This window comes from Pygocentrus nattereri, chromosome 10, assembly GCF_015220715.1.
Source record: "Pygocentrus nattereri isolate fPygNat1 chromosome 10, fPygNat1.pri, whole genome shotgun sequence".
In the NCBI taxonomy this organism is placed as follows: Eukaryota; Metazoa; Chordata; class Actinopteri; order Characiformes; family Serrasalmidae; genus Pygocentrus; species Pygocentrus nattereri.
The window spans coordinates 41,189,347-41,215,727 of NC_051220.1; the positions used below are offsets into that span (position 1 = coordinate 41,189,347).

The 26,381-nt window shown below is 42.3% G+C and overlaps 1 protein-coding gene across 3 annotated transcripts in view; it reads left to right on the forward strand.

Annotated features, from left to right (window-relative positions):
• The first annotated feature begins 1,692 nt into the window (after nucleotides 1–1,692).
• Nucleotides 1,693–26,381, forward strand: part of ppp1r13ba (protein phosphatase 1, regulatory subunit 13Ba) — a 98,195-nt gene continuing 73,506 nt past the window's right edge. For 2 of the 3 annotated variants that reach the window (XM_017685631.2, XM_017685633.2), the window contains exons 1-2: nucleotides 17,104–17,354; nucleotides 23,882–24,029. In XM_017685631.2, the coding sequence (XP_017541120.1) occupies nucleotides 17,175–17,354; nucleotides 23,882–24,029 (328 nt within the window). In that variant the 5' untranslated portion in view covers nucleotides 17,104–17,174. Of the gene's footprint in view, nucleotides 1,908–17,103; nucleotides 17,355–23,881; nucleotides 24,030–26,381 lie in introns of those variants that run through there. The other variant, XM_017685634.2, reaches the window with a different exon arrangement.

A 26,381-nucleotide genomic window follows, 5' to 3' on the forward strand; every position in this document is an offset into this window, starting at 1 on the left:
GCACCTTTAAGTAGTTAGAGTTGTATTATAACGTTTGGCCACCAAAACTCAAATTACATGTTGAGTTGATATTTAGGGTAAAAAGTACACTGGCCACTTTATTAGAAACACCTACCTTGTGCTTCCACTCACTGGCCACTTTATTAGAAACACCTGCCTTGTGCTTCCACTCACTGGCCACTTTATTAGAAACACCTACCTTGTGCTGCCACTCACTGGCCACTTTATTAGAAACACCTACCTTGTGCTTCCACTCACTGGCCACTTTATTAGAAACACCCACCTTGTGCTTCCACTCACTGGCCACTTTATTAGAAACACCTACCTTGTGCTGCCACTCACTGGCCACTTTATTAGAAACACCTACCTTGTGCTTCCACTCACTGGCCACTTTATTAGAAACACCCACCTTGTGCTTCCACTCACTGGCCACTTTATTAGAAACACCTACCTTGTGCTGCCACTCACTGGCCACTTTATTAGAAACACCTCCCTTATGCTTCCACTCACTGGCCACTTTATTAGAAACACCTGCCTTGTGCTTCCACTCACTGGCCACTTTATTAGAAACACCTACTTTGCACTTACACTCACTTGTGATTCGACTCACTGGCCACTTTATTAGAAACACCTGCCTTGTGCTGCCACTCACTGGCCACTTTATTAGAAACACCTGCCTTGTGCTGCCACTCACTGGCCACTTTATTAGAAACACCTACCTTGTGCTGCCACTCACTGGCCACTTTATTAGAAACACCTGCCTTGTGCTGCCACTCACTGGCCACTTTATTAGAAACACCTACCTTGCACTTACACTCACTTGTGATTCGACTCACTGGCCACTTTATTAGAAACACCTACCTTGTGCTTCCACTCACTGGCCACTTTATTAGAAACACCTGCCTTGTGCTGCCACTCACTGGCCACTTTATTAGAAACACCTACCTTGTGCTGCCACTCACTGGCCACTTTATTAGAAACACCTGCCTTGTGCTTCCACTCACTGGCCACTTTATTAGAAACACCTGCCTTGTGCTTCCACTCACTGGCCACTTTATTAGAAACACCTTATGCTTCAACTCGCTGATGAAGTGGCCAGTGAATTGAAGCATAAGGTGTTTCTAATAAAGTCAACAGTGAGTGAAAGCACACACCAACTCATCTTCTAAGCCGCTTCTTCTGGATCATGGGAGGTGCTGGAGCCAATCCCAGCGGTCATCGGGCGGAAGGCAGGACACACCCTGGACAGGTCGCCAGTCCATTACAGGGCAGACAGACAGACAGACATGCACAGTCACTCACACCTAGGGGCAATTCAGCATGTTGGGTGAAAGCAGATACACACACACACACACACACACACACACGCATATATATATATATATATATATATATATATATATATATATATATATATATGCTTTCTTTTACTTTGTACAGTATTTATATAGTATTTGTGTTTTGTACAGTGCTCTGTTTCTCTGTGCATGTGACAAAAATACCTTACTGCATCAATATCATGTGTATATTAGTGTCTGTATACTTGCTGGTCAGATTAATAACTCTGCAGCGCACTGTATGGACAAACTGTGGCTCCCCGTCTTGACCACCAGGCGTCTCCGCTCAGCAGCAGTGGTTTGAGTGCAGGAGGATGAGGAGTGGAGGCTAAAGCAGCTCGTTCCTAAACCCGAGCGCTCTCAGCTGGATTGGCCGCTGTTCTCACGTGTCTGACCCACTTGAGCTCGGTGGCTTTGCTGAGCCTGAGCATCCTGACCCGTCCTGTACCAGCCTGCGCTGAGACACTGACCAAGGAGACCTTAAAAACATTCCAAATCAAGCATCCCGACTGGAACAAGCCTGGGTCGCCCCGTTTGGACCCGCTCGGACAGCCTGCAGTCATGATGCCGGTAAGTTTGGCCCAGTTTTGCCAACTCCTCCTCTCGTTGGCCGAGAAGTCCCCAAACTCTCCAGACTGAGGTTTCAGCTCCAGGGAGGTGGTGTTTCCCTGCAGCGCGCCGGTTTGCAGCGTTGGGTTCACTTCTGCTTCATGTTTAGCAGCGAACTGTGTTTATAAGGCGTTATTTGTGGTTTATGAAGCGTTAAAGCGCGTAAAACTCTGTAGGTCGCCGTCACTGACTGAGCGCACGGAGAGCGAGGCTCTCTCTGTTGGAATAAACAGACGTTTTTGTAAGAATTCACTGAGTTTTTTTGTCAAGACGCCTTTAATGCGCCTTTATGATGCCTCTTTTATGCTGGTAAAGCCTTTAGTCTCTGTCTTCCAGCGCATAGGAGCTGTGCTGCCTGACTTTTTGCTGTTTAACCCCAGTTATGTGAAGTTTAAAGGGCCCATATCAAGGCTTTTGAAGAGTTTGGTGTGGTGTGTAAACATTCTTGAAGTTTCTACCTCTGTGTTTCGACTCCCGCTCCATACAGTCCATAGACATAAAAACCTGCCTGTTTTTGAAGCCGCTGTTTTTGCGGAAAATCCTTTTGCTTTGAGTGCCTCTATTCCTTAATTATGATTATTTTATTAGAACAAATGATTTAACATTCACTTTTGACATTACCAAAACAATCATAGCTCTACCCAAACTTTACCACATGTTTCAGTGGTGGCTGTTTCAGTAATAATGTTTCACTGGTGACCGTTTCATTGGTGACCATTCCAGTAGTGACCGTTTCAGTGGTGACTGTTTCATTGGCGACTGTTTTGGTGGCAACCGTTTCATTGGTGACCATTTCAGTGGTGAATATTCCAGTAGCGACTGTTTAATTGGTGACCGTTTCATTGGTGACCGTTTCAGTGGCGACTGTTTCAGTAGTGACCGTTTCATTGGTGAACGTTTCAATGGCAACTATTCCAGTAGTGACTGTTTCAGTGGTGACCGTTTCATTGGTGACCGTTTCAGTGGTGAATATTCCAGTAGCGACTGTTTAATTGGTGACCGTTTCATTGGTGACCGTTTCAGTGGCGACTGTTTCAGTAGTGACCGTTTCATTGGTGAACGTTTCAATGGCGACTATTCCAGTAGTGACTGTTTCAGTGGTGACCTTTTCATTGGTGACCGTTTCAGTGGCGACTGTTTGAGTAGTGACCGTTTCATTGGTGAACGTTTCAGTGGCGACTATTCCAGTAGTGACTGTTTCAGTGGTGACCGTTTCATTGGTGACCGTTTCAGTGGCGACTGTTTCAGTAGTGACCGTTTCATTGGTGAACGTTTCAGTGGCGACTATTCCAGTAGTGACTGTTTCAGTGGTGACCGTTTCATTGGTGACCGTTTCAGTGGCGACTGTTTCAGTAGTGACCGTTTCATTGGTGAACGTTTCAATGGCGACTATTCCAGTAGTGACTGTTTCAGTGGTGACCGTTTCATTGGTGACAGGTTTGGTAGTGACTGTTTCAGTAGTGACTGTTTGGTAGTGACTGTTTCAGTGGTGGCTGTTTCATTGGTGACAGGTTTGGTAGTGACTGTTTCAGTAGTGACTGTTTGGTAGTGACTGTTTCAGTGGTGGCTGTTTCATTGGTGACTGGTTTGGTAGTGACTGGTTTGGTAGTGACTGTTTCAGTGGTGGCTGTTTCATTGGTGACTGGTTTGGTAGTGACTGGTTTGGTAGTGACTGTTTCGGTAGTGACTGTTTCAGTAGTGACTGGTTTGGTAGTGACTGTTTCAGTGGCAGCTGTTTCATTGGTGACTGTTTTGGTAGTGACTGTTTCAGTGGTGACTGTTTTGGTAGTGACTGTTTCAGTGGTGACTGTTTCGGTAGTTTGGTAGTGACTGGTTCGGTAGTGACTGTCTCAGTACTGAATATTTTTGGCTCATTTTGAGCTCAGAAACGCAGCCAGAACACGACCAGCAAACCCAGCTTTGAACAGCTGTTCACACAAAATGTCATATTTATCATTAAAACACAAAAATATTTACTCAGCTGCAGAAAATCTGTGTTTTAATGGTGACAGCTCTTCTTGTTCCTCACTGACTTACAGACTTTGGGACACATTTACCTCAAAACAATGGGATCTACCTGCTCACCATGTGGGCATGAGGGACAGGGATGCAGCCTCACTGCCTGCTCTAAAATGCAGGGGCGTGGCTAAAATAAGGCCTTGCCTATTGTCTACAGTGATTCGGTGGTCGACATGAAAATGTGGGACAGCATTTTTTTTTGAGTACATTTTTTTAAATAAAAAAAGAAAAAACCTTATGATAAATCAAAATCTTCCAACTTCAGTTTTTCACATTTTTGACATGTTTGTCCAGATGAAAGATCATTGAGCATCTTTTCTTTTCGTGCAGTGACCGTTGCTTGTGAGTCATTCTGCTTTATTACAGGGCGAGTTATTCCTAAAGCCCGGAAAGCGTGTTTCCCTGCTCTGATGAGTTGTTTGGATGTGTGTTTGCAGACCACAGCGATCGCCACTGATAGATAACTCTGGGCTTGTAATGCGATGCTGTATAACCAGGTTCTGCGAGATCTAACGTCGTTATCATATCGCTCATATTCCCGTCTCCACTTCCACGAACTCCTGCAAGTTACCTTAATTTGTGAGTGTGTGATTTCACTGATGTTTGTCTTTGGATCTGTAGCTGTATTGATGAGTCGCTGCTGCCCCTACAGTTTATAGCGCCCCACCAGGCTTTCTGTGGCACTGGATGAAAACCTCAGCCACCTTCTCAGCTCATTGGGCAGGACATTAAAGGAGTGAATTCTGTGTATTTTCCGTGAGCTCACATGTCAGAAACACCGGAACTTGATACTTTTGTGTCTCAGACTTCTTGAACATTGCAGTCCATGAATAACTGCACAAACCCAAAGGGAAACTAAACAAGAAACAATCACTGCGTCACAGAGCTTCACACTGTGCTGTGCTGTGCTGACGTAGACTTCCTGTACTGAAAGATGGAAAGTGGTTATTTATTGTAAACAATGGAACGGATCGGATCACCTTGTGCCTCAGTTGTCTGAATTCCTTCAAATGCTTGGCATTGCTGTGTACAACCAAACAAACTGGTTGTTCAGTTGCATTTTTTCTTTAAAGGGCCCATATCATGGAAAAACAAGACTTCCTTGTTTTTTAAAATAAAAAAGTTTCATGTAGTACCATTAGAAGAGTTTCAAAACACTGTTCATCTTCCATTCCATACAGTCTAAACGCGTCAGCTAGGCAGGAGAAACTGGCCGTTTTAAATCGACTGTATTTGTGATGTCACAAACACATCAGCTAGGATACAGATACAGCTGGTTTTGAATTGACCGTGATTGTGATCTCACAAATGCGTCAGCTAGGCTGCAGGAACGGCTCGTTTTGAATGGACCGTGTTTGTGATGTCACAAACGCATCAGCTAGGCTGCAGGACCGGCCCGTTTTGAATGGACTGTGTTTGTGATGTCACAAACACATCAGCTAGGCTGCAGAAACGGCCCTTTTTGAATTGACCGTGTTTGTGATGTCACAAATGCTGTGTCCACTCACTGTCCACTCTGTTAGACACTCCTACCTTGTCGGTCCACCTTGTAGATGTAAAGTCAGAGCCGACAGCTCATCTGCTGCTGCACAGTTTGTGTTGGTCGTCCTCTAGTCCTTCATCAGTGGTCACAGGACGCTGCCCACAGGACGCCGCCCACAGGACGCTGCCCACAGGACGCTGCCCACAGGACGCTGCCCACAGGACGCTGTTGGCTGGATATTTTTGGTTGGTGGACTATTCTCAGTCCAGCAGCGTCACTGAGGTGTTTAAAAACTCCAGCACCACCGCTGTGTCTGATCCACTCATACTAGCACAACAAATAAAACATATGTTCACAAATATTGTTTAAGCATGACGAAAGTGTATATTTTTGAGGGTCAGATTTTGGGCTGCTGAGTTTGCAACAATCTTTATAGAAGAAGGACCAAAAAAAGTTCTTAGCTTTAAATTTTACGGTCTTCAGATTTTCTGTACAACCCAGTCTAATGTTGCTAATGTCTCAGATGTCTTCACAGTGGTGGTGATAGGAACCAGGGGTATATAGACATTTTATTTACCGTCCAGAACCACCAGTGAACCTACACGAGTCTTCTGAGCTTATATGGAATGTTGATGATGGGAAAATAGTGAAAAATCTGGAAAAAAAATGTTTGGGGAGAAGAGAAAATCTAGAAAACCTTAAATGTTTCCCTCCCCCGTTAATGGATTTTAACAAGATGTTTTAGTGCAAAATTTCAGAAAACTGACGTAAAGCAGCGTCTCAGTCATCAGGCAGTGAATTCAGAACCAGTTCATGTAGGAACTTTCTGTGAGGAGCTTTTAGAGGGACGTCTGGTTCCCATCACCACCACTGGGAACAGCTCTGACTCTAAGTTTCTCTATGATGGAGCGTTTCACACCGAACCGCTCTGAATGACTCTGTTTACATCTTAAACATTTAATTATGCAGAAATATTGAAAAAGTTGTGGAATTCTCTTTTAATGTACACAATAGGCCAACCTGGGGTTTCAAATGATATTTAATGAAGTAATAATTGAAATGATAAAACATAAAACTGGAGTTAAATGGTTTTGATCAGACGGTGTCGTTTTGTTTCTTAAGTCTCTGGGTTTGATTGTTTGGAGAGAGTCTCATGCTGACTCTCCACTGGTGGGTAGTGTGTTCACGCTGGTGGGGCTCAGACACTTTCAGCGCGCCGCAGGGCTTCATTACAGAAAGTGAGCCTCCGTTTCTGCCCAGTTGGAAGATAAACTCCTAAATGTTTCAGTACCAGTTTCTCTCCTTTTGCGTCAAAGTATCTAAAACACTCGAGAGAAGAAAAACAGCTACTTCAGGCTTATTTCTGTTATTAAAGTCGGCCTCAAAATAAAACAGCCCCATGTTTTTACTTTAGTTCTTGTTTTTGGTCATACTAGAAACGATCCGTAAAGTCCTGTCATTTAAAAGGTAAAAAATATTGTTTTCCATTAAAACGTGATGCCCTTCGCCTCTGAAATATCTTCTGATTTTTTATTACAAGCCTGGACAGCAGTTAATCTCCATTTTTGCCATTTTTCAGTTTTTGACATAATTTAAAAATACCTGTTCTCCTTTACATTGAGTATAAATTTCATGATGAATGAACCAAAAGAAACGGCCCAAAATGACCTGGAAAACACTCTGGTTCCATTGACCTTCATGAAAACTAAAGTATGTTTTTTGCTTCTCCTGTAAAGTTACTATTTTGAAGATACAAGCTTTTCTTCCCACAACAGTGATATATATTACTCAGGAGGTGGTAACAGTATGAAATAAGACGTTACAGTAATGTAGTTATTATTCTGATACTTAAAAAAAAATTCAAAATTTTCAAAAATAAAACACTCTTAAAGAAGATGGTTCTTAAACGGTTCTTTAGTAAAGAAAATAGTTATATATAGAGCCTTGAACACTCAAAGAACCTTTGCATCAGGAAAGTGTTGAGATAGATGGAGACCCTTTTTGAAACGGGTTCTGTATAGCACCCAAAAGAGTTTTTCTGTTATGATGTCAAGATTGTAACAGTAGAAGAACCCTTTTTGGTTCTATTTCGAACCCTTTTCAAAAAGTTTCTGTGTAGAACCACATTCTCCATTAATCTGAAATACACTTTCATGATGCAAAGAACCCTTTGATCATGTGAAGGGTTCTTTGAGTGTTCATGGTTCTGTCATTTGCAGACGAATTGACTTATTAGAGGTGCTTGTAAAAGCGCTCTATTGTTATCTCTATTGTTATCTCTATTGTTATCTCTATTGTTATCTCTATTGTTATCTCTCATACTTCTTATTCTTCTTCCACATTTCTGTGGTTAATACAGCTCGACCCGCTTAACATACAGACTCCGTTCAAACTGCGTTTGGAAGGTCTCGGCGCTGTGACTTGTGCTGTGTATTTTTGGAGTCGATCGAATTGGGAGTTTTTAATAAAATTAAGTTTAAATATTAAAAACCTCCCATAAGAATGAACGGCAGAATGTTCAGAACTTCAGATTCTAACTGACATCAATGATGTCACAGCAGGCCACTCAGTCTCTGTGTTTAACTCGTCATAACTCAGACATTTTCTTCTCAATACACACAACATTACACCAAAATAATCCTCAAGGGCTCTTATCTCACACCATCTATCCGGTTAAGCGAGAGAGTGAACATTTCCCGAGTTATGACTGTTTGTTCAGAGGGTGCAAATCGGACTCAAACAAGGCTTCTCCACTAAGAGCTGCATAATAACAGAATGACAGTTCATTTGAAAGACCCCCCTCCCAACACATACATCTCTCCCTCACACACAGCACACAGACACACACCACACACACACACACACACACACACACACACACCTAAGGAGGTGTTGTGCACCTACACAGAAACACACACACACAGCTGTTTTCATGCACCCTTGCAGTTCCTTCAGGAAATGCACATCTAGTTTACATTTTTAATCAGTCCATCTGGTTTCCTGATGTGTTTAATCTGCAACGAGAAACTGACAAACACTAAAAAGTCACGAAGCTGAAGTCAGTTTCTCATTAGAATTTTTCCGTTCCACCTTAAATGGTGCAGCAGTTACATTCTGGCACCTCAGGCACCATTTAAGGTGGAACGAGAGAATTCGAACAAGAAGCTGGTGAAAGAGAAGCGACTTCAGCCTCGTAAAAAGTCGAACGCTGAGAAACTGTTTCTACTTTTGCTGAAAAGTTTCCTGCTGGAGATGTGAGAAAAGTGCAGTCAACCAATGGGAGAGCTCGCTCAGCTGCATCTACTTAGATACCACAGAGAAAACAATCCTGATTGGACAGTTTTCTGCTGGACATTTTAAGAGTTTAACCCTTTTGTTACTACAGCGCTTGCTGAGTTTAAATACACCAAGCATGATGATTCTGTGAAATGCAAGGGAAGTAAAAATGGCAAATTTCACAGAAATCATTAGACCTACAGTCTCAGAAGTAAAGGTACTAGACTGTCTCTGGATCAGTTCCCCTCTTGTCTCTGGGGTGGAACCCTCAGGTCTCCATCTCAGTGCCTTCAGTCAGGGAACATAACTGAACCATAATCCACTGAAATGATCTGTTCTAAGCTGTACTGACTCCACACACCCCGCCTCGCCTCCAGGCTGAGATGAGGAACAAATACCAACTTTTCACCTGGAGGAACTGATTTAAGCTCCACAATCAGACCTTAAACCCACTGCTGGAGCTTTTGAGGGAACATTTTTACCCGAACAGAACCTTCATTTCTAACAGTGTAGAATTTGCCCCACAGTTAATTCAATGCAACGCTCTTCTCAGTTTTGGACCCATAAAAGACCTAAAGCGTTAAACGCCGAGCTTTAATTTTTCTTTCTCAGTCTTCACTCCTCTATCCACGCATCATCCACTGAGAGGCTTTAAAAAGACTGAAATCTGCAGGAAATAAACGTGTTCAGCCCCGTTCACTGTTTCCCGTTCCGGCTGAACCGTGAAAGGTCTGGGTGCCCGTTTTGGAGCCCCGCTGTGCCGAAGTGTCAGCCACTAGAAAAGAAACCTGTCAGAGGCGTTTAGAGCTCAGAAGATTGAGGGTATTGTTTACTGCCGTTTAGCTCACTTAACCTAGGCCAGCTTTAGGCTGCGAGCGCAGCATCAGACAGGGACTCACACATGTTTCTATAGAGCCAGCGGTTGCCATGGACACACTATTGACACTTCAGAGAGACAGGACAGTAAATCAGGTGACTGCTCACAATGTGCCCAGTGCTGCAGTGCATTATGGAAGGACAGGCCCTAAAACAGACTGTCCTGCTCCGAGAGATGAGAGAGTTCCCCTGTGGAACTTGCTATCTAGATATACCATGTAGAACATGCCAACGGAAACTCCAGAAACAGACCAAACACACACAGAGTGTCTGGGCTCTTTACAACGAACTCTCAGAAACCTGTTATTAATACTAATGTTTAAAAGTAGATATAAACACCTCTGTCATAAATACATGTAGAGTGAAATAAGTAGGAATGTAACTAAATGAAGTGATTCATTCACAGTGGTTGAAAACAACCACAGAACATGCATTTCACAGAAAAACATCCTCAACAACTAAATCTAACAGGAGACATTTCACTGAGTGCATTTACGTGCGTTTAATTATCAGATAATTATCAGAAAATCTGATTTTGTCAGAAATCCGATCAGCACGTTTACATGTGCTTGAGTGATCAGATAGTGGGGAAACTCCAGGTCTACATGAGTCAGACAGTAATCAGATAATGGGGAAACTCCAGGTCTACATGAGTCAGACAGTAATCAGATGATGGGGAAACTCCAGGTCTACAGGAGTCAGACAGTAATCAGATAACGGGGAAACTCCAGGTCTACATGAGTCAGACAGTAATCAGATAACGGGGAAACTCCAGGTCTACATGAGTCAGACAGTAATCAGATAATGGGGAAACTCCAGGTCTACACGAGTCAGACAGTAATCAGATAACGGGGAAACTCCAGGTCTACAGGAGTCAGACAGTAATCAGATAATGGGGAAACTCCAGGTCTACATGAGTCAGACAGTAATCAGATAATGGGGAAACTCCAGGTCTACACGAGTCAGACAGTAATCAGATAACAGGGAAACTCCAGGTCTACATGAGTCAGACAGTAATCAGATAACGGGCAAACTCCAGGTCTACAGGAGTCAGACAGTAATCAGATAATGGGGAAACTCCAGGTCTACACGAGTCAGACAGTAATCAGATAACGGGGAAACTCCAGGTCTACACGAGTCAGACAGTAATCAGATAATGGGGAAACTCCAGGTCTACAGGAGTCAGACAGTAATCAGATAATGGGGAAACTCCAGGTCTACAGGAGTCAGACAGTAATCAGATAATGGGGAAACTCCAGGTCTACAGGAGTCAGACAGGAGTCAGATAATGGGGAAACTCCAGGTCTACACGAGTCAGACAGTAATCAGATTTCTGCTTTACAACCACCCAAAAAACTCACAGGAGAAGACGTGACGTACAAGAGATGTAAATGTAAAACTTTTTTTTTTTTTTAAGAGAACACAGTCACCTGAAAATTTAATCGTACATCATCTAGAAGATGAAGAATATTTAAATTCTTCATATCATCAAGCATGTATTTGGTTTCAGTGTCACTCCAAAAGTGTTTTGCTGCGTTTCGCGGCGACGCTGCTCGCTTATTTCCGGTACCGCCGTCTGTTTTCACACATGCTCAGACTGAGAAATGGGGAAAGAAATCAGAGTGAGAGCTCAGAGCACTGAGAAGTCTGACTACTGAGCTCAAATCCAGCCTCTTCATCAGATTTCTCAGTCAGATTTCTAGACATTACTCTGATCTACGAAATCAGAGTGTGCTGTTTACATGACCATATAAATAATTATAATCAGATAACTGCAGAAATTTGGCAGTTTTGGCAGATTTGAACGAAAATGATATGATAAAATGAATGGAGATACACGTAGATGTACAGAGTGTGTGGTTATAGTGAGCTTGTTGTGGCCAAAAGACCATAGCCTTATGATCTTTCTGCTAAAATCTATATTAAATAAGATAATACACTATTTACACTCACTGTTTAACCCATTTAATGGTCAGGCCCCCCAGAGGGCCTGAGGTTTTATTACACACGTCTATAACCTAAGAGCAGCTCAGTCAGTTTGCGATGAAGTCACTGTAATTACTGAATAATAAGCCTTGGTAAGTAATAAGCCTGCGATTTTAAGGGTTTAAATCTAAGAGTTACCGAATAATGAGTCTTAAAAGGAATTTCTGAATAATAAGTCTGTCATTTAAGGGGTTAAGAGTAACATAAAGTGAACTGAGCACACAGATGTGTTGAAAATAACTGTATACTGTGGACTGATTTCAGTCTAAACTGTGTCCAGACTCAGAGCCGCAGTGACAGGCCTGTCTAAGCTTCAGGATTTATTATTGACAGGCCATCGCATTTTGGCACACACTCGCCTCCTTCTTAGGAATGGGGGAAATCTCGCTGTCTGCCGGCCAGTCTGAGCTGCACAAACACTCAGAGAAAGATGAGAGCTGGGCAGGAGAGACATGCTGCCATTTCTGTACTACCAACGGCTTCTACTGTACCGGCTGCAGAGCCAAACCCTAACCCAGCGGTCAGCAGCCACATTCTGCTCCTTTACTGTCCAGAATTATATAGGTAATAATAAAATAATCCTCCTTTGCAGTAAAATAAAGCTCTGCTGATCCTTCAACTCAGTTTAACAGTAAAAGGATCTTAAACGCTGGAGTTAATGTAGAACTGCTGATTCACCCTTTAACCCTGAAGATCAGCTCAGACGGCTGGTCACCATAGCAACGCAGACAACAGTCTCGTCCAGCTAGTAGCTACGAAACGGCAAAGAGAGAGATTTAAGACGAACGTCGATAATTTGGAGACGAATGGACTTATTAGTGTTCATAATCGGTCCAGCTGGTTTCCTGATACGTTTAATCTGCATCAAGAAACTGAAAGTCGCTTAAGGCTGAAGTCGCTTGTGATTCGCCAGCTTCTGATTCTCATTCTGCAGCCTCAGGCACCAGAACGGGAAAGGTGGAATGGGAAAACTCTTTTTCCTGTCTGGGTAGTGTTATGATTGTCTGGGTAGTGACAAAATGGAACCTTCAGTCATTTATTTTAATAAAATAAACATAATTAAGGTTTAGAGTCACTCAAAGCAAAAGGATTTTAGTCTAAAGTCCAAGTCTGATGTTATCTATTTCACTTTGAAGTGTGATTGTCTACTTATAGTAATTATTGCTCATTGTGATGGCTGGTTGGTTAGTTTAGTGGGTAGCACCTCTGCCTACTATGCTGTAGGCTGGGGTTCACACCCCCACCTGGGTAACCACACTACACTATACCAATAAGAGTCCTTGGGCAAGACTCCTAACACCACCTTGGCCTACCTGTGAAAAAAGATCAAACTGTAAGTCGCTCTGGATAAGAGCGTCAGCCAAATGCCGTAAATATAAATTGTAGACCCTCAAGTTTTGATTAATGCTCTTTTATCCTTTCTGGTTATTAATCATGAATAGTTTTATTTTATTTCACTTCACCCCTTTCCTCCACCATTTAGTCCTCTGTTCACGTCTAGGAGAAGGGTCTTCCAATGTTTGTTGAGATAGAGGGGAAGGGTGAAGTGTTAGGGCTACTTGACCCTCCAAACGGAGGTTTTTCAGAGGCTTCAAACAGAGAGATATGAGAAAAAAAGAAAAACCAGCAAGACGTCTGAGCGAGAGACCAAAGAAACCCACACATGCACCTATTTTCTCTATTAAAAACCCAGTATTATCTTAGTTTAATGTGGTTTCAGTGTATTTTGGTCCTTTTCTTGATAACAAGCATAATAAATCAGTAATAGCATGCTGATGTCTCAGTAGCTGACTAGCTAACTTTCCCATTCCACCTTAAATAGTCCAGCAGTTCTGACACCTGAAGCGCCAGAATGTAACTGCTGCTCCATTTAAGGTGGAACGGGAAAATTCGAACAAGAATCCGGTGAATGTCTGATTTCAGCTTCATATCACTGAAGAATTAGGGAGGGTGATAATAAATAATTGCCCCCCTCTTTGAAGGCGTGTGATCCCTAAATGTAACTAAAGCCCAGCAGTGAGGAGCTGAACTTTCCCCTCCTCTGCTGTCCCTGCAGACGGGCAGGGTCGCCTACAGAGCAGCGCTGGTAGCTGTTAATTAATGTTTTGATTTTTTTTATTTGAGGGTCGTCCAATTTCGTAGAGGAAGATTTCAATACTGCCCTTTGGAGCTCAGTTTCAAGGGGTTAGGGTGACACTCAGAAACAAGGGGTAGGAGTAAAAAGAAGAAATGGGACTGGGCCTTAGGCTCCCTGGTGATAGTGGTAGTGGAAAACTTTTACAGGGGCGCATCTAACATCTAATATCTAACAGGGGGCTCATCTAGATTTTTGGCTGTGATTGTTTTCACCCATCCATTGTTACGTCACTCTGTAGACGTTCATTCATGTTATCATAGTGAAGAATTTATATTTATATCCTTTATCCAGTTTGGTTGTGTGTTCGGATTTTCCAGCGATTCTGGACACATGAAGTGTGTGACGAAGATGAAGTGACCCACCTTTTCATATTGAGCTGAAATGATACGAACGTCACTTTTTCTGAGGTGAAAAAAAGTCGTCAAATTTATTTGTGGCGCTTTTTACAGCTGATTTTGTCACAAAGCAGCTTCACAGAATTCCAGAAAAGACAGAGTTTTAACATGAATGTAAAAACCCCCCGGTGAGCAAGCCAGGGGCAACGGTGGCAAGGAGAACCTCCCTCAGAGCTGAGGAAGAAACCTTGGGAGGAACCAAGGCTCACCAGGGGGGACCCGTCCTCCTCTGGTCAGACTACCTACAGAGTTATTATACTACTAATATTAATAGCAGTAGTATTAGTAGTAGTAATAGCTGGGAGTCTATGAGAACATCAGTGTAGGGTGGGCAGCTAGTCCAAGGCAGGTGGTGGTAGCTGGGGCGTAGGCAGCTGGTCTGAAGTGAGTAGCAGGAGAGCTCAGCAGTCGGTCGTCCATCAGTGTCCAGCCGGACAGGTGGGCGTATAATAAAGGCCTATTTAATGAATTCATCAGATGGCTGGAGGAGTATGTTCTAGTTACCTCAATATCTTTCAGAACAGCCACAACAAATGTGTGTAAAATGTTAATATTTATGTTTTCTAAAGCTAAAACAGCCTGTGGTCAAACTGAGCCCAAAGTGTACAGGACACTGAAAACATGTTATCCTTTTAATTTTATGTTTATCCAGTTGTCTCCGTTAAATTAGGAAACCAAAAACGTGGTCAGTCGTATATTTAGAGATGTTAATCATTCAATAGGTGTTAAACTATGAATATACACTGACTGGCCACTTTATTAGGTACTAGTAAAAGGTTGGACCACCTTTTGCCTCCAGAACTGTCTTAATTCTTCATGCCAGATTTTAAACAAGGTGTTGGAAACGTTCCTCAGAGATTCTGGTTGGTTATTTGAGCTCCTGCTGCCTTTCTATCATCTGGAACCAGTCTGCCCATTCTCCTCTGACCTCTCACATCAACAAGGCATTTTCATCCACACAGCTGACCGCTCACTGGATGTTTCCTCTTTTTCTGACCGTTCTCTGTGAACCCTAGAGATGGTTGTGCGTGAAAATCCCAGCAGATCAGCAGTTTCTGAAATACTCAGACCAGCCCGTCTGGCACCAACAACCACGCCACGTTCAAAGTCCCTTAAATCCCCTTTCTTCCCCGTTCTGATGCTTGGTCTGCACTTCAGCAAGTTGTCTTGACCACCTCTACATGCCTAAATGCAGTGAGTTGCAGCCGTGTGATTGGCTGATCAGCTATTTGTGTTAACAAGCAGTTGAATAACTGTGCCTAATAAAGTGTCCAGTGAATGTACAGTAAATATAGTAAACAGTGATTTTCTGGATGTTGGTGTGTTTGTTTACCCTTCTCCAAGCCTCTCCTCCTCGAGGAAGCCCAGTATTATATGTAGTTAAAAAGCAGCTCCTGGTTTGACCAATCAGTGCTCAGTAAATTGAGCTCATGATGTAATTGATGATATTAACGAGTCTCTGTGGCGGCTGTGAAGGTGTCCAGGAAAAATATGGACCCAAGAAATTCTTGTTACTGTTTATAGTTTTTCTGTTTATTTGAATTATGAATGTGACTTTATTCTGATGTATATTGTGATAAACTCACTGCTGAGGTCAATCGGTTAAACATTTGCTTAGACGCCTAAAACTTTCACACAGTGCTGTGTATTGAATGTTCATACATGCAGATTTAAAAGCTTGAACACTCCGTTCAAATGACATGTTGTGTTGATTTTCTGAGTAAAAATAATTTAACACTTTTAACTTAAACATGGCATTGTTTTACTAATTTTACTGCAAGTTTTCTATTTTTTAGCCGTTTCTATCTGCTGAGTCTAACATATTGAGAAAAAAAACACATAAAATGTAAAACTGTGCCGTAACTTTTGCACAGGCCGCATTTTTGTAACGTGGAGCGATGATGAGGCAGACGCATGTGCGGAGACGAGCGAGATTTATTAAGTGCAAATCCAAAATCAGGGTCAGGACAGTCCATGGTCAGAGAGCCAATACGGTCACAAAACAAGGGGCCGGACTAAAAACCAAAACAAAGAAGCACATGGACAGGACTGGGAAGTAAACACTACAGGAGCACATGGACAGGACTGGGAGGAGCCAATCATGACACATTGTATGACTCCCCCACCCCAGGATATTAAATTCAGCAAATAAAAAAATAACAAAACAAATAGAATAGTCAGTTATTTGTTTGATAAAATAAACATAATTAAGGTTTAAAGTCGCTCAAAGCAAAATGGTTTTCGTCCAGGTCTGATGTCATCTATTTCATTTTGAAGTGTTATTGTCCATTTATAGTAATTCCATCTTAAATTTTACCCCCAAATTTGATCATTTTTTAATTAGACTTTTAGACTTTTAGATTTATTTAATTTTATTTCCTTTGCAGTTTTTGTATCTTCTGCAGCTCCGTTCATCATTCTGGACACATCTCATTTCAACATTTCATTTCATTTTTACAGCTTCCTACTGTAATTAGTTAAACCGTGTGAAGTTGTGGATCATATTAGTATCATTTTATCCATGAATCTGAAACAAAATTGATTTTATATCATTGATTATTTTAACAAGTGACTCTAAACTCTGACTGATATTGTATGTCACGTGCTGCTGTTCTCTGCAGATCTGGCTTTATATTGAAGCTTTTGGTTAATGTGTTACTGGGTAACGTGCAGATCAGAGTTAGATGCCTGTCCGTGTGTCGGCTGTGTTTGTTTATTTTTCATCAGCGGAGCGTCAGTGGGCAGCATGTTTACTGTCACCAGGCGCCTCTTATCTGTCTTTAGCACCTCTGCCTGTCCTGGCGAACGTCACAGAGACGAGCCGTGTGATGCAGATGCCCCAGAGCACACCCCCACTGCCCTCCTCCCCATGCTTAGACCACCCCTCTAACCCCCCTGCCTCAAGTTCTCACTTAGTGCCTGCACTTACAAACTTGCAGGCAGACAGTCAGGCACCCACACAGGGAGAGAGAGAGAGGGGGAGAGAGAGAGAGAGAGGGAGAGAGAGAGGGGGAGAGAGAGGGGGAGAGAAAGTGAGAATGTCCCAGTGAAGTTTGATGGTGGCTGGCTCTCTCCGGCTCGTCCTGCCTTCCCTCCAGGACTCCATGAAGCGTTTTTTGAGCGTGGTTCTCCGCAGCCTGGTCAGCACATCCAAGGCCAGACCGTGGCTGCAGAAGAGAGGACGGACAGAAAAGAAGGAGGACAGGAAGCTCAAGGCATCCCTCGGTCCAGAAAAGGTGAACGGCTAGAAGGCTCCCTTTTTCATGCGTATGGGTTGTTTTGGGAAGTTCTCACACTGTCCGGAGGGCTGGAGGGCTGTTTTTCATGGAATGTGGAAAGGGTTAGTGGGCTGGCTCCTTGGGGACTGATTGCCTAGAGGGCTAGTGGCCTGAAGGGCTAATGGCCTAATAATCTTGTGGGCTGGAGGGCAAATTACCTTGTGGACTGAAGGGCTGAAGGAGTAGTGGCTAGTGCGCTGGAGGGTAAATTTCCTAGAAAAATTGTGGCCTAGAGGGCTACTTGGCTGAAGGCTAATGGTCTTGTGAGCTGGAGGGCTAATGATGTGAGAGACTAATGGACTAGGGGTTGGTGGGATGAGGGGCAAATGAATTGAAGGACTAGTTTCTTGGAGGGCCACTTGGCTGGACAGGTACAAGGCTGCTGGACGATTGGAGGGGTGGACTGGGGAAGGGACGCCACATTAAGGACTTTAGGCACTTTAGACTAGGCTGCTTAAAATAGCCACACTTGTCTGACACTGGCAGTGAGGAGATTTTGGAAAGTTGACCTTTCTGACCTGCATTTGGGGTCATGCCAAAGTGAATGTGTGGAAGCGTGTGGAGTGTTTTTTGTCGCTGTCATAATAAAAGCTTTTAGCTCTGGAAAAACCTCTTAAGTAGAGAACTGTTAGAACATGTAACAGAAATGGAATTTTTTAAATGGTTTTCAGAAAACTGGAAATTTAAGCTTTTCTTATGACAGTGACAATTTGTAAAGTGTTTATTTGAGTTTGTTTGGAGGAAAATATGCCGTGACATGTACATATACATCCTGTATGGGCTCTACTTTAACATATGGAACGTTTTCCCCAATCGTATATCTACGTTAACTTAAACACATCTCGTTAATGGCTCGCATGCCTGTGAACGGTCGTTCGACATGTTTAAACCGGGTGTTAAGCGTCCATCTCTCTTTTCACGAGCGTCGGAGTTGGTCTGTGAATTTCTAACACTGGTGAAAGTTGAAAAGGACGAATGAAATGAAGGAGATTGAAAATGACGTAATACGTTTTGTTTGCTACGCTCTGCAAGATCAGTCTGCTGTTTGGAGGCTCCAGCCGAGGTTGAGGAGCAGAGCTGCTAGGATGAAGCTTCAGTGAGATCGAGCACTTTTTTTGTTTTGTTTTGTTTGGTTTTTTTTTGGCTTGGACTGTTTTTATTTGAAACCTCCTTGTGCCGGTTGAACTCCAGGCAGAATTCCAGGCAGGGATTACTTCCCTCCCTGCAGATGACAGGAACATTTCCCTCTGTGGATTTATACCACTCTAGTGTGGGGAGTGGCTTCTGCTTCTTGGCCACACGCACACACGTTTACACCCCCTTTCTAATCAGATTATTATAGCTCGGCCTGTAATCCAACCCTTAGAGAATTTCTCCGCTCAATCTGGCCTTGCATGTCTGGAGTGATTGCTTTACGTCTTGGAAGAGAGTCTTCATTCCGTTTGCGGGTGTGAGTGGAATTTGGGCTTGTTTATGGAACTAATATGTTTAGGTTATTCACTGAAGTGAGGAGGAGTCGGAGAAGAGGCCACTGGGTTTATTTCTTAGCAGTCTCTGCTGTTATGAATTACATGTGCTGCCCAAATGCATGGACTTCTCAGAGGTCATCCCAGGTTAGGGTGACCAGATGTCAGGGTTTGATGAGGTTCTGGGCTGAGCATTCAGAAAATTTGTACATATTAGGGCCTGACCAATATGAAAATGTAGTGATGGACACCAAATGTAAGGAACCAAAAGTTCAGATAAGCAATAATATTGACCAGTATTGTTTAATAAGGTCTAAAACTCTGTAGGAAATTTGGTGAGTGTGTTTGTGTTCACGACCTTATTCCTCCAAATAATTGAGATATTTTACTCTGTCTTTTATTCGTTTAATATGTAAAATCTGTTATTTAGTTCAATTGTCTTAGTACTTATCATAATTTTATCCAAAATAATTGCCTAGTACAGTGGCTCCCAACCTGGTTCTCAGGGCCCTCCAGACAGGCCATATTTTTGTTCCAACATCCAACTCATCACATCAGGATGAAGAAAACATGTGGAAAAAGTATGTGAACAGCATACCGGACAATCCTCAACGAAGGAAAAAAGAACCCTGGAGCAAAAGCTAAAGGCTCGGAAGAATCAGTGGAACTGGTTAACATCTCTTATCATCTCTTATTTTAGCAGGCATAGTGTCCATGGCAGGTCACCACTGAGGAAGCTGCTGCCACTGCACACCTGAAACTCATCAAAAGGCACTGCAACACTCCAAAACACTTACAGGGCAAAGGTTTTGTAGACGGCTGAAACTGAGGTTTAATTGTTTGGGAAGAATGCATTGCCCTACATATGGCGTAAAAAGGGGACTGCACACCAACTTGACATCATCCCTGTGGTGAAGTGTGGTGGTGGGAGCATCATGAGTTGGGGCTGTTTTGCTGCCTTTGGGTTTGAACTGACTGCCAGCATTGAGGGAAATATGAATCCCCAAGTTTAAGATTAAGTGATACTTTTTTAGTCCCACAAACAAAATTCCACCTCCACATTTAACCCATCCGTGAAGTGAAACACCACATACACACTAATGAATACACACACACTAGGGGGCAGTGAGCACACTTGCCCAGAGCAGTGGGCAGCCCTATCCATGGCACCCAGGGAGCAGTTGGGGGTTAGGTGTCTTGCTCAAGGACACCTCAGTCATGGACTGTCGGCATTGGGGATCGAACTGGCAACCTTCCGGTTACAGGGCCAATTCCCTAACCTTCAGCCCACGACTGCCCTTATCAGTGTGTCCTCCAGGCTTAAGCTCAGTACAAGTTAGGTGATGCAGCAGGATAATGACCCTAAACACCAACGTAAATCTACTACAGCTTTGCATGATGTCACTCCGTCTGCCGTGGAAGCCTCCTTTGCCTGTTCTCTTTCTCCAGCTGAATCAGTTGAGTCCATGGACTGTGTAGAGGACTCCAACTCCCATGAGCCATTGGAAGATCATGTGATTTTCATGTGATTAGCTAGTCAGTATTTAAGCTCAGGCTTTATCATCTGTGTGGTGAAGTGTGGTGGTGGGAGCATCATGATTTGGGGCTGTTTTGCTGCCTCTGGGTTTGAACTGACTGCCAGCATTGAGGGAAATATGAATCCCCAAGTTTATCAATGTGTCCTACAGGATCATGTCAGGGTGTCTGTCTGCCAGCTTAAGCTCAATACAAGCTGGGTGATGCAGCAGGATAATGACCCTAAACACCAAAGTAAATCTACTATGGAAATGCTTAATATCACACCTTCCACTTCACAATCCACCAAAGAGCATTCGTTCCTACGCTGCTCCTCACCGGGATTCTGAACTCACATACCCGTTTGTCATCTCTCATCATTAGCTAGTGAGTATTTAGGCTCAGGCTTTAGACTAGCACATTGTGAAGTATTGCCAAACTTCCTTGATGGACACTGTTCTGTCTTTGTTAAGCCTTTTCATGTATGACCTGTCTTTCGTGTTTTTTGACCTACTTTTGTCAGTGTTTGCCATTATTGGCTTGTTTGCTGTAATTATTATGATCTCTTGGTTTTGAGTGTGGACTGGTAACTGGTTTAACGCTCTTGATGTCCATTTGGCTGTGATTCTCAAGGTCTCTGGTTTTGACCTTGGACAGTTAGGACTACCCTCTTTGTGATTCTCCTAAACCTCTACGTAAACTACCACCTTGTTTTTAAATCTGCGAGCGTCTGATCTGTTTCGGTTTCCTAGCACTTAAAAAAGAAATTTGGCCTTTTGGAGTGACCCACTCAGGACCCAGACCTAAACCCAATAAAAAACACTGAAAACAACACAGAGATGCTGTGGACAGCCACTGAGAGTGGTTCACACTGGACATTTGATTAACCCTCTATTGCACGGTGCACAATTACTTTTGCTCAATTTTAGTAAAAAGCAGTAACTTAAAATCTGTGTTTTCCTATTTAATTGCAGAAAAAATTACTTTTAAAGGACAAATGGTTTATGACAGCACATGACCAGGAATTCTTGTAATGATGTTATTATTACCATCCATTCAAAATACCAATTGAAATAGTATTAATTTCCAATATTTGTAAATTTGACTAAGTACAAGCTAAACTTGTTTGTGTTTTATGGTGCTGTGGTACGATAGCACCTTGTTGCCATATGGCAACAATTTACCAAATGCCCCGCTTTAAAAAGAGCCGATGCAGTTCTGTAAGGAGAAATGGTCCCACATTCCTCTTGAGTGTAGTGCAGGTCTAATCTGCAGCTACCAGAGGTTCAACCAGATCCAAGGGTTCACTCACCTTTTCCACCAGCACTGTGAGTGTTTAATTGGTGTGCGCAACAAAGACTTGAAAGATTGTAATTGTTTGTGTGGTATTAGCTTTAGCCCATCGTGTTTGTTTATACTTGTGGTGAAGATCAGTTTTTATGATAAATTAATTTAGAAAACAAGGGATTTCCAATTTCTTCTTGGGTTCTTTGGTAAAGAACCCAATCATGCTTGCTTTACATGATTTAAAATGTTCTTCAGTTTGATGGAGAATGTGCTGTAAATGGTTCTATGTTGAAACTTTTTGAAAAAGGCTTCTAAATAGCATCAAAAAGGGTTCTGTTATATGTAGACGAAAAATAGAAGTAAAAATAGAAGAACCCTTTTTGGTGCTATATAGAAGCATATACAATACATTCTCCATCAGTCTGAAGGTTTTTAATCATGCAAAGGGTTCTTTGAGTGTTCAAGGTCATAGAACCATTTTCTTTGCTAAGAAACCCTCGAAGAACCGTTGTTTTTAAGAGTGTAGATCAGATGAACGTTTTTCGAGCCGTCTTAGCTCATCATTTTCAGTAAGGTGCTGTGGAGTCTTCGGAAAGCTCTGCATGGTTCGTTTTTCTTCATGTGGTTTGACTTTTTTGAAGACTCTAATGAACTGATTTGTCATCAAATGAATGACTGCGGATATCACTGGTAATGACCGTGAACCTGTGATGCGTGCGTCCCGCAGTTTGGGAGTTTTTAAAAGTCTGGTCTGACCTTGAGTCGAGGTTTCCAGCAGCGGAGGTTTTTCCAAAAGTGGAAACACATTTCCGCAAATCTTCAAGCTACCGAGGTCCCAAATCTTTAAACTCTATGGTTTGTTTGCTGACTCATCAGGTTCGCTGGCTAGATTTGTGGCCGCAGCTTAGCAGCACAGCTCCCTGAGCCGCGTGTCTAAAGCTGCTCTGTGAGCGACCCCCGGAAAGATCTTAAACGTTCCTGAGAGTGGTGAGCGGGGTTATGTAAGTTCTGAGTAAAGTTAAGACTGCTGGTCTGCGAGTGACGCAGCTGGTGCTCTAAATCACCTCTGAAAGTTGCCCTGTCTAGTCTTCATCTTGTCCAGAGTAGTAAATGCTTGGTTTTTTGATGTTCTGAGTTCGGACAGAAAGAGCAGAACACGTGGTCCCACTTTAGATTAAGTGTGTCTAATAACTGTGTAGTTACAAATTAATAACATATGCAATTACACTGTAACTACAGATGATTTAGTCAATGTTACAGATGGATTACAGAAGTACAGCCAATGTAATTACACAAGTGTATCAACTTCAGTTTTGCCTCATGTAATTACACAAGTGTATGTTAATAGCTGTATCAGCCTGTTCTCTCTCAGGTTATTACACATGGGTAATAACACAAATATAATTACATTTGTAATCAGACCGGAACAGCAGAAGTTAAGAAAGGAAAATATCTAATAACGTACATTAAGACGTTATTTACACTGTATCTACCAGCTTTCATCACATTTAGCTGGTGTTTATGTTGCCAGTGCTGAGACTCTGTAACCAGTTTCAGCTTTAAACCAGTCTGTAATGAGACAGAACAGCAGACGCCCCCTTATATTAACACGTACCTCTAATAACATTAATTAAATGTGTTGCAATGAACTCAAATCAGCGTCTGTATTACCACTATGTTATTACATAGTAACTACACAACTACAACTACACAACTACACAGGCGCTGTCCACTTTACAGTGTAATTGTAACACTAAACTACAGGAAAGTTCCTGTGTAGTTGTTATGTAGGTACAGTGTAATTACAGAATGTCATAAACAATGTGATGTAATAAGGTTACCTTGTTACAACACAGTTATTGCACAGTAGTTATGTAAAACATACACCCTTTAACTGCTGGAAAAGACTTCTGATCTGTATTGTATCAAAAAGATACAAGATAACTGCAGTTGATACACATGTGTAATTACATAGGCTGTACTCCTGTAATCCATCTGTAACACTGGCTAATCATCAGTAGTTACAGTGTTGTTGCACACGTTATTCATGTGTAACTACACAGTAATTAGAGACACTTAATACGAAGTGGGACCGAACATGTCTGAAAGAAGGTTGCTCTTTTTTGACAGAACTCCTGAAACCCTCTTAAACCCTATTAAACTGCAGGCTTATTGAGAAACGGTCAGTTATCGTCCGTCCTCCTCTTCCCCTCCTAGATGATTATCCCAGTGTTCCTGAGTGATAACGAGCAGCTGCTGACGGAGGTGCCTATCACGGCGGAGACGCTGTGTAAGGACGTGGTGATGTTCTGCAAGGAGGCCGGAGAGAGCGGCTGCCACCTCGCTGAAGTGTGGAGAGGAAACGGTAAGAAACCCAGACAACTGCATCTCCCAGACTGAAAGATTCACGCTGACTGTGTTTGCATGCAAAGATTTTTGCCAATCCGACTGAATAGATTCCGATTACAGATTCAGACTGAGGTCTTTACATCCTCACTCTATTCAACAACTTGATGGAAAACCTTTGTTTACATGCTCACTGCAAGTAATCCGACGTGGAGGACCGCTTAGAGTAAACGTTACCATGACAACCAACATCACGTGAGTCCAGTCAGAGTGAGATGAGCAGCAGTGAGCAGTGCTTGAGATTTTAAATACTTTAAAATGACGTCAGACTCAGGAAAACGTCCTTCACGTGTCCTTATTAAAGAAGGCCGAGAGGAAGACGTCGTGCTCTGAGACACATAAGCTGGACGTCCGTCCCACCGCCGTCTTTTTGAGATCAGAGCATGAACTTCGTCTCCTCTGCAGACCAGTTTCTGCTCCGCCGTGTTGAACGGTATAAACTTTTGCCAGAGCTGTTTATGAGTTGAGCACATGAGCTGAATGTACTTACACATTCCGAAAGGGAATGTAATCGGATTCAGGCGTTTACATGGCTAATATTCTTCTATTTAACGGATTATTTACAGGTGTACCCACCTCGTTCAATCGGATAGAAATTGTATTCTGAATGGCCTCAATCAGACTAGACTATTCCGATTGAGGTGTTTACATGGACATATTCTATTCCGATTAAGCTATTAGTCGGATTATTAACAGATTATTAGGTTGCATGTAAACGTGGTTATCTTTCCCACTGTGCTGTAACACATTAATTAAAATGTGAAACTTTTCTCTTTTTGTTTTATTTAATGACTGTTTTATTTCATTTTTAATTTTTACTATTAATTGTGTAGTAACTATGATCAATTATTCAGTTTCTACTGCAAATTATTTAGTATCTACTATGAATGACTTAGTAACTGCTATGGAATACTTAGTTTCTACTTTGAGTTATTTAGTAACTACTATGAATTATTCAGTATTTACAATTAATTATTTATCTTCTATGAAATATTCAGTATCTCTTATGAATTATTCAGTAACAGCTATAAAAAAATCATTGTCTACTATAAATTATTCAGTATCTACTGTAAATTATTTGGTACTATGAACCTAAGATGTAAATTTTATAGTTATAAGTGTGAGGAACTGAAGTGGGGACCCACACCCAGGTCAGCTACAGTTTAAGAATTAAAACAAACCGTTGTTTTGGAGTACATCAGATCCCGTCAGCAGATACTGTCATTAATTTCATACGTCATTTTCTCATATTTGGCTTATGCTGCTTATGCGCTTTTTAAAGCTGCTGGAACACCCAGATAGAGTTGTGTCTTCACTCTGGATGTGCTTGTTGTGGCAGGCAGAGAAAGACTCACCGCTGAGATCTCTTACACCACTAACACCTCTGAATGGATACGTTTCATTGGCTTCTTCTCCCTCAGAGAATCACTCTGTCTGTCACATAACAATACTTCCCCTGTCCATATGAACCAGTAAGTGGGTCAGGACGTCTCACGCCCCTAAGGCTTGTTTATGAAGCCCCTATGGGCCTGTTATTGCAATGACCTACTCATACTTCTTGGTCAGACCAGCCTGGACTATTTCAGCAAAGCTAGCCTTCAGGAAGGAGAACCAGACCTTTTCAATCAGACTTTTCTTCAGCACTCTGCTGTGCTACACTTGCCCTAGATTTCAGACATCTACAGGCGTCTATAAAAATATACTTCTTTTTTTAATCTTAAGAGCCGTGGAGGACATCCATACATCTCTTTTCATTTTTAGCTTGATTATTTTAATACCACTCAGGTATTTACAGTCTGTAGGAGAGGGGAGCGAGTTTATTAGGCGGTGAGCTGTCAGTTTATTAGGTTTATTATCCTATGCCAGGGGTTGGCAATCTGCACGTTAAAAAGAGACATTTTTGTCATTTCAACAAAAATGAAACCACCTTGAGAGCCACAGCAGTTTATGTCCATTTTATTGAAGTAACATTTCACCATCTTGCCTGTAAAAATGGCTAAAAAATATGATATAAATCATAACACAGACCTACTTTGCTCTGCTTTCAGCTTCAGCTCAGCTATAGCCACTTTTCTCGCATCTCCAGCAGGAAACTTTTTCAAAGGTTTGAACAGTTTCTTGTAAAATGTCTCAGCTTTCAACTTTCTAAGAGGCTGAATTGCTTCTCATTCGCCAGCTTTTTGTCTGAATTTTCCATTCCGCCTTAAGTCGTGACTGACGGGCCAGAATGTAGCTGCTGCACCATTTAAGGTGGAAAGGGAGAATTCAAAAACTTCAGCTTTGCGACTTTTTAGTGTTTGACAGATTAAAC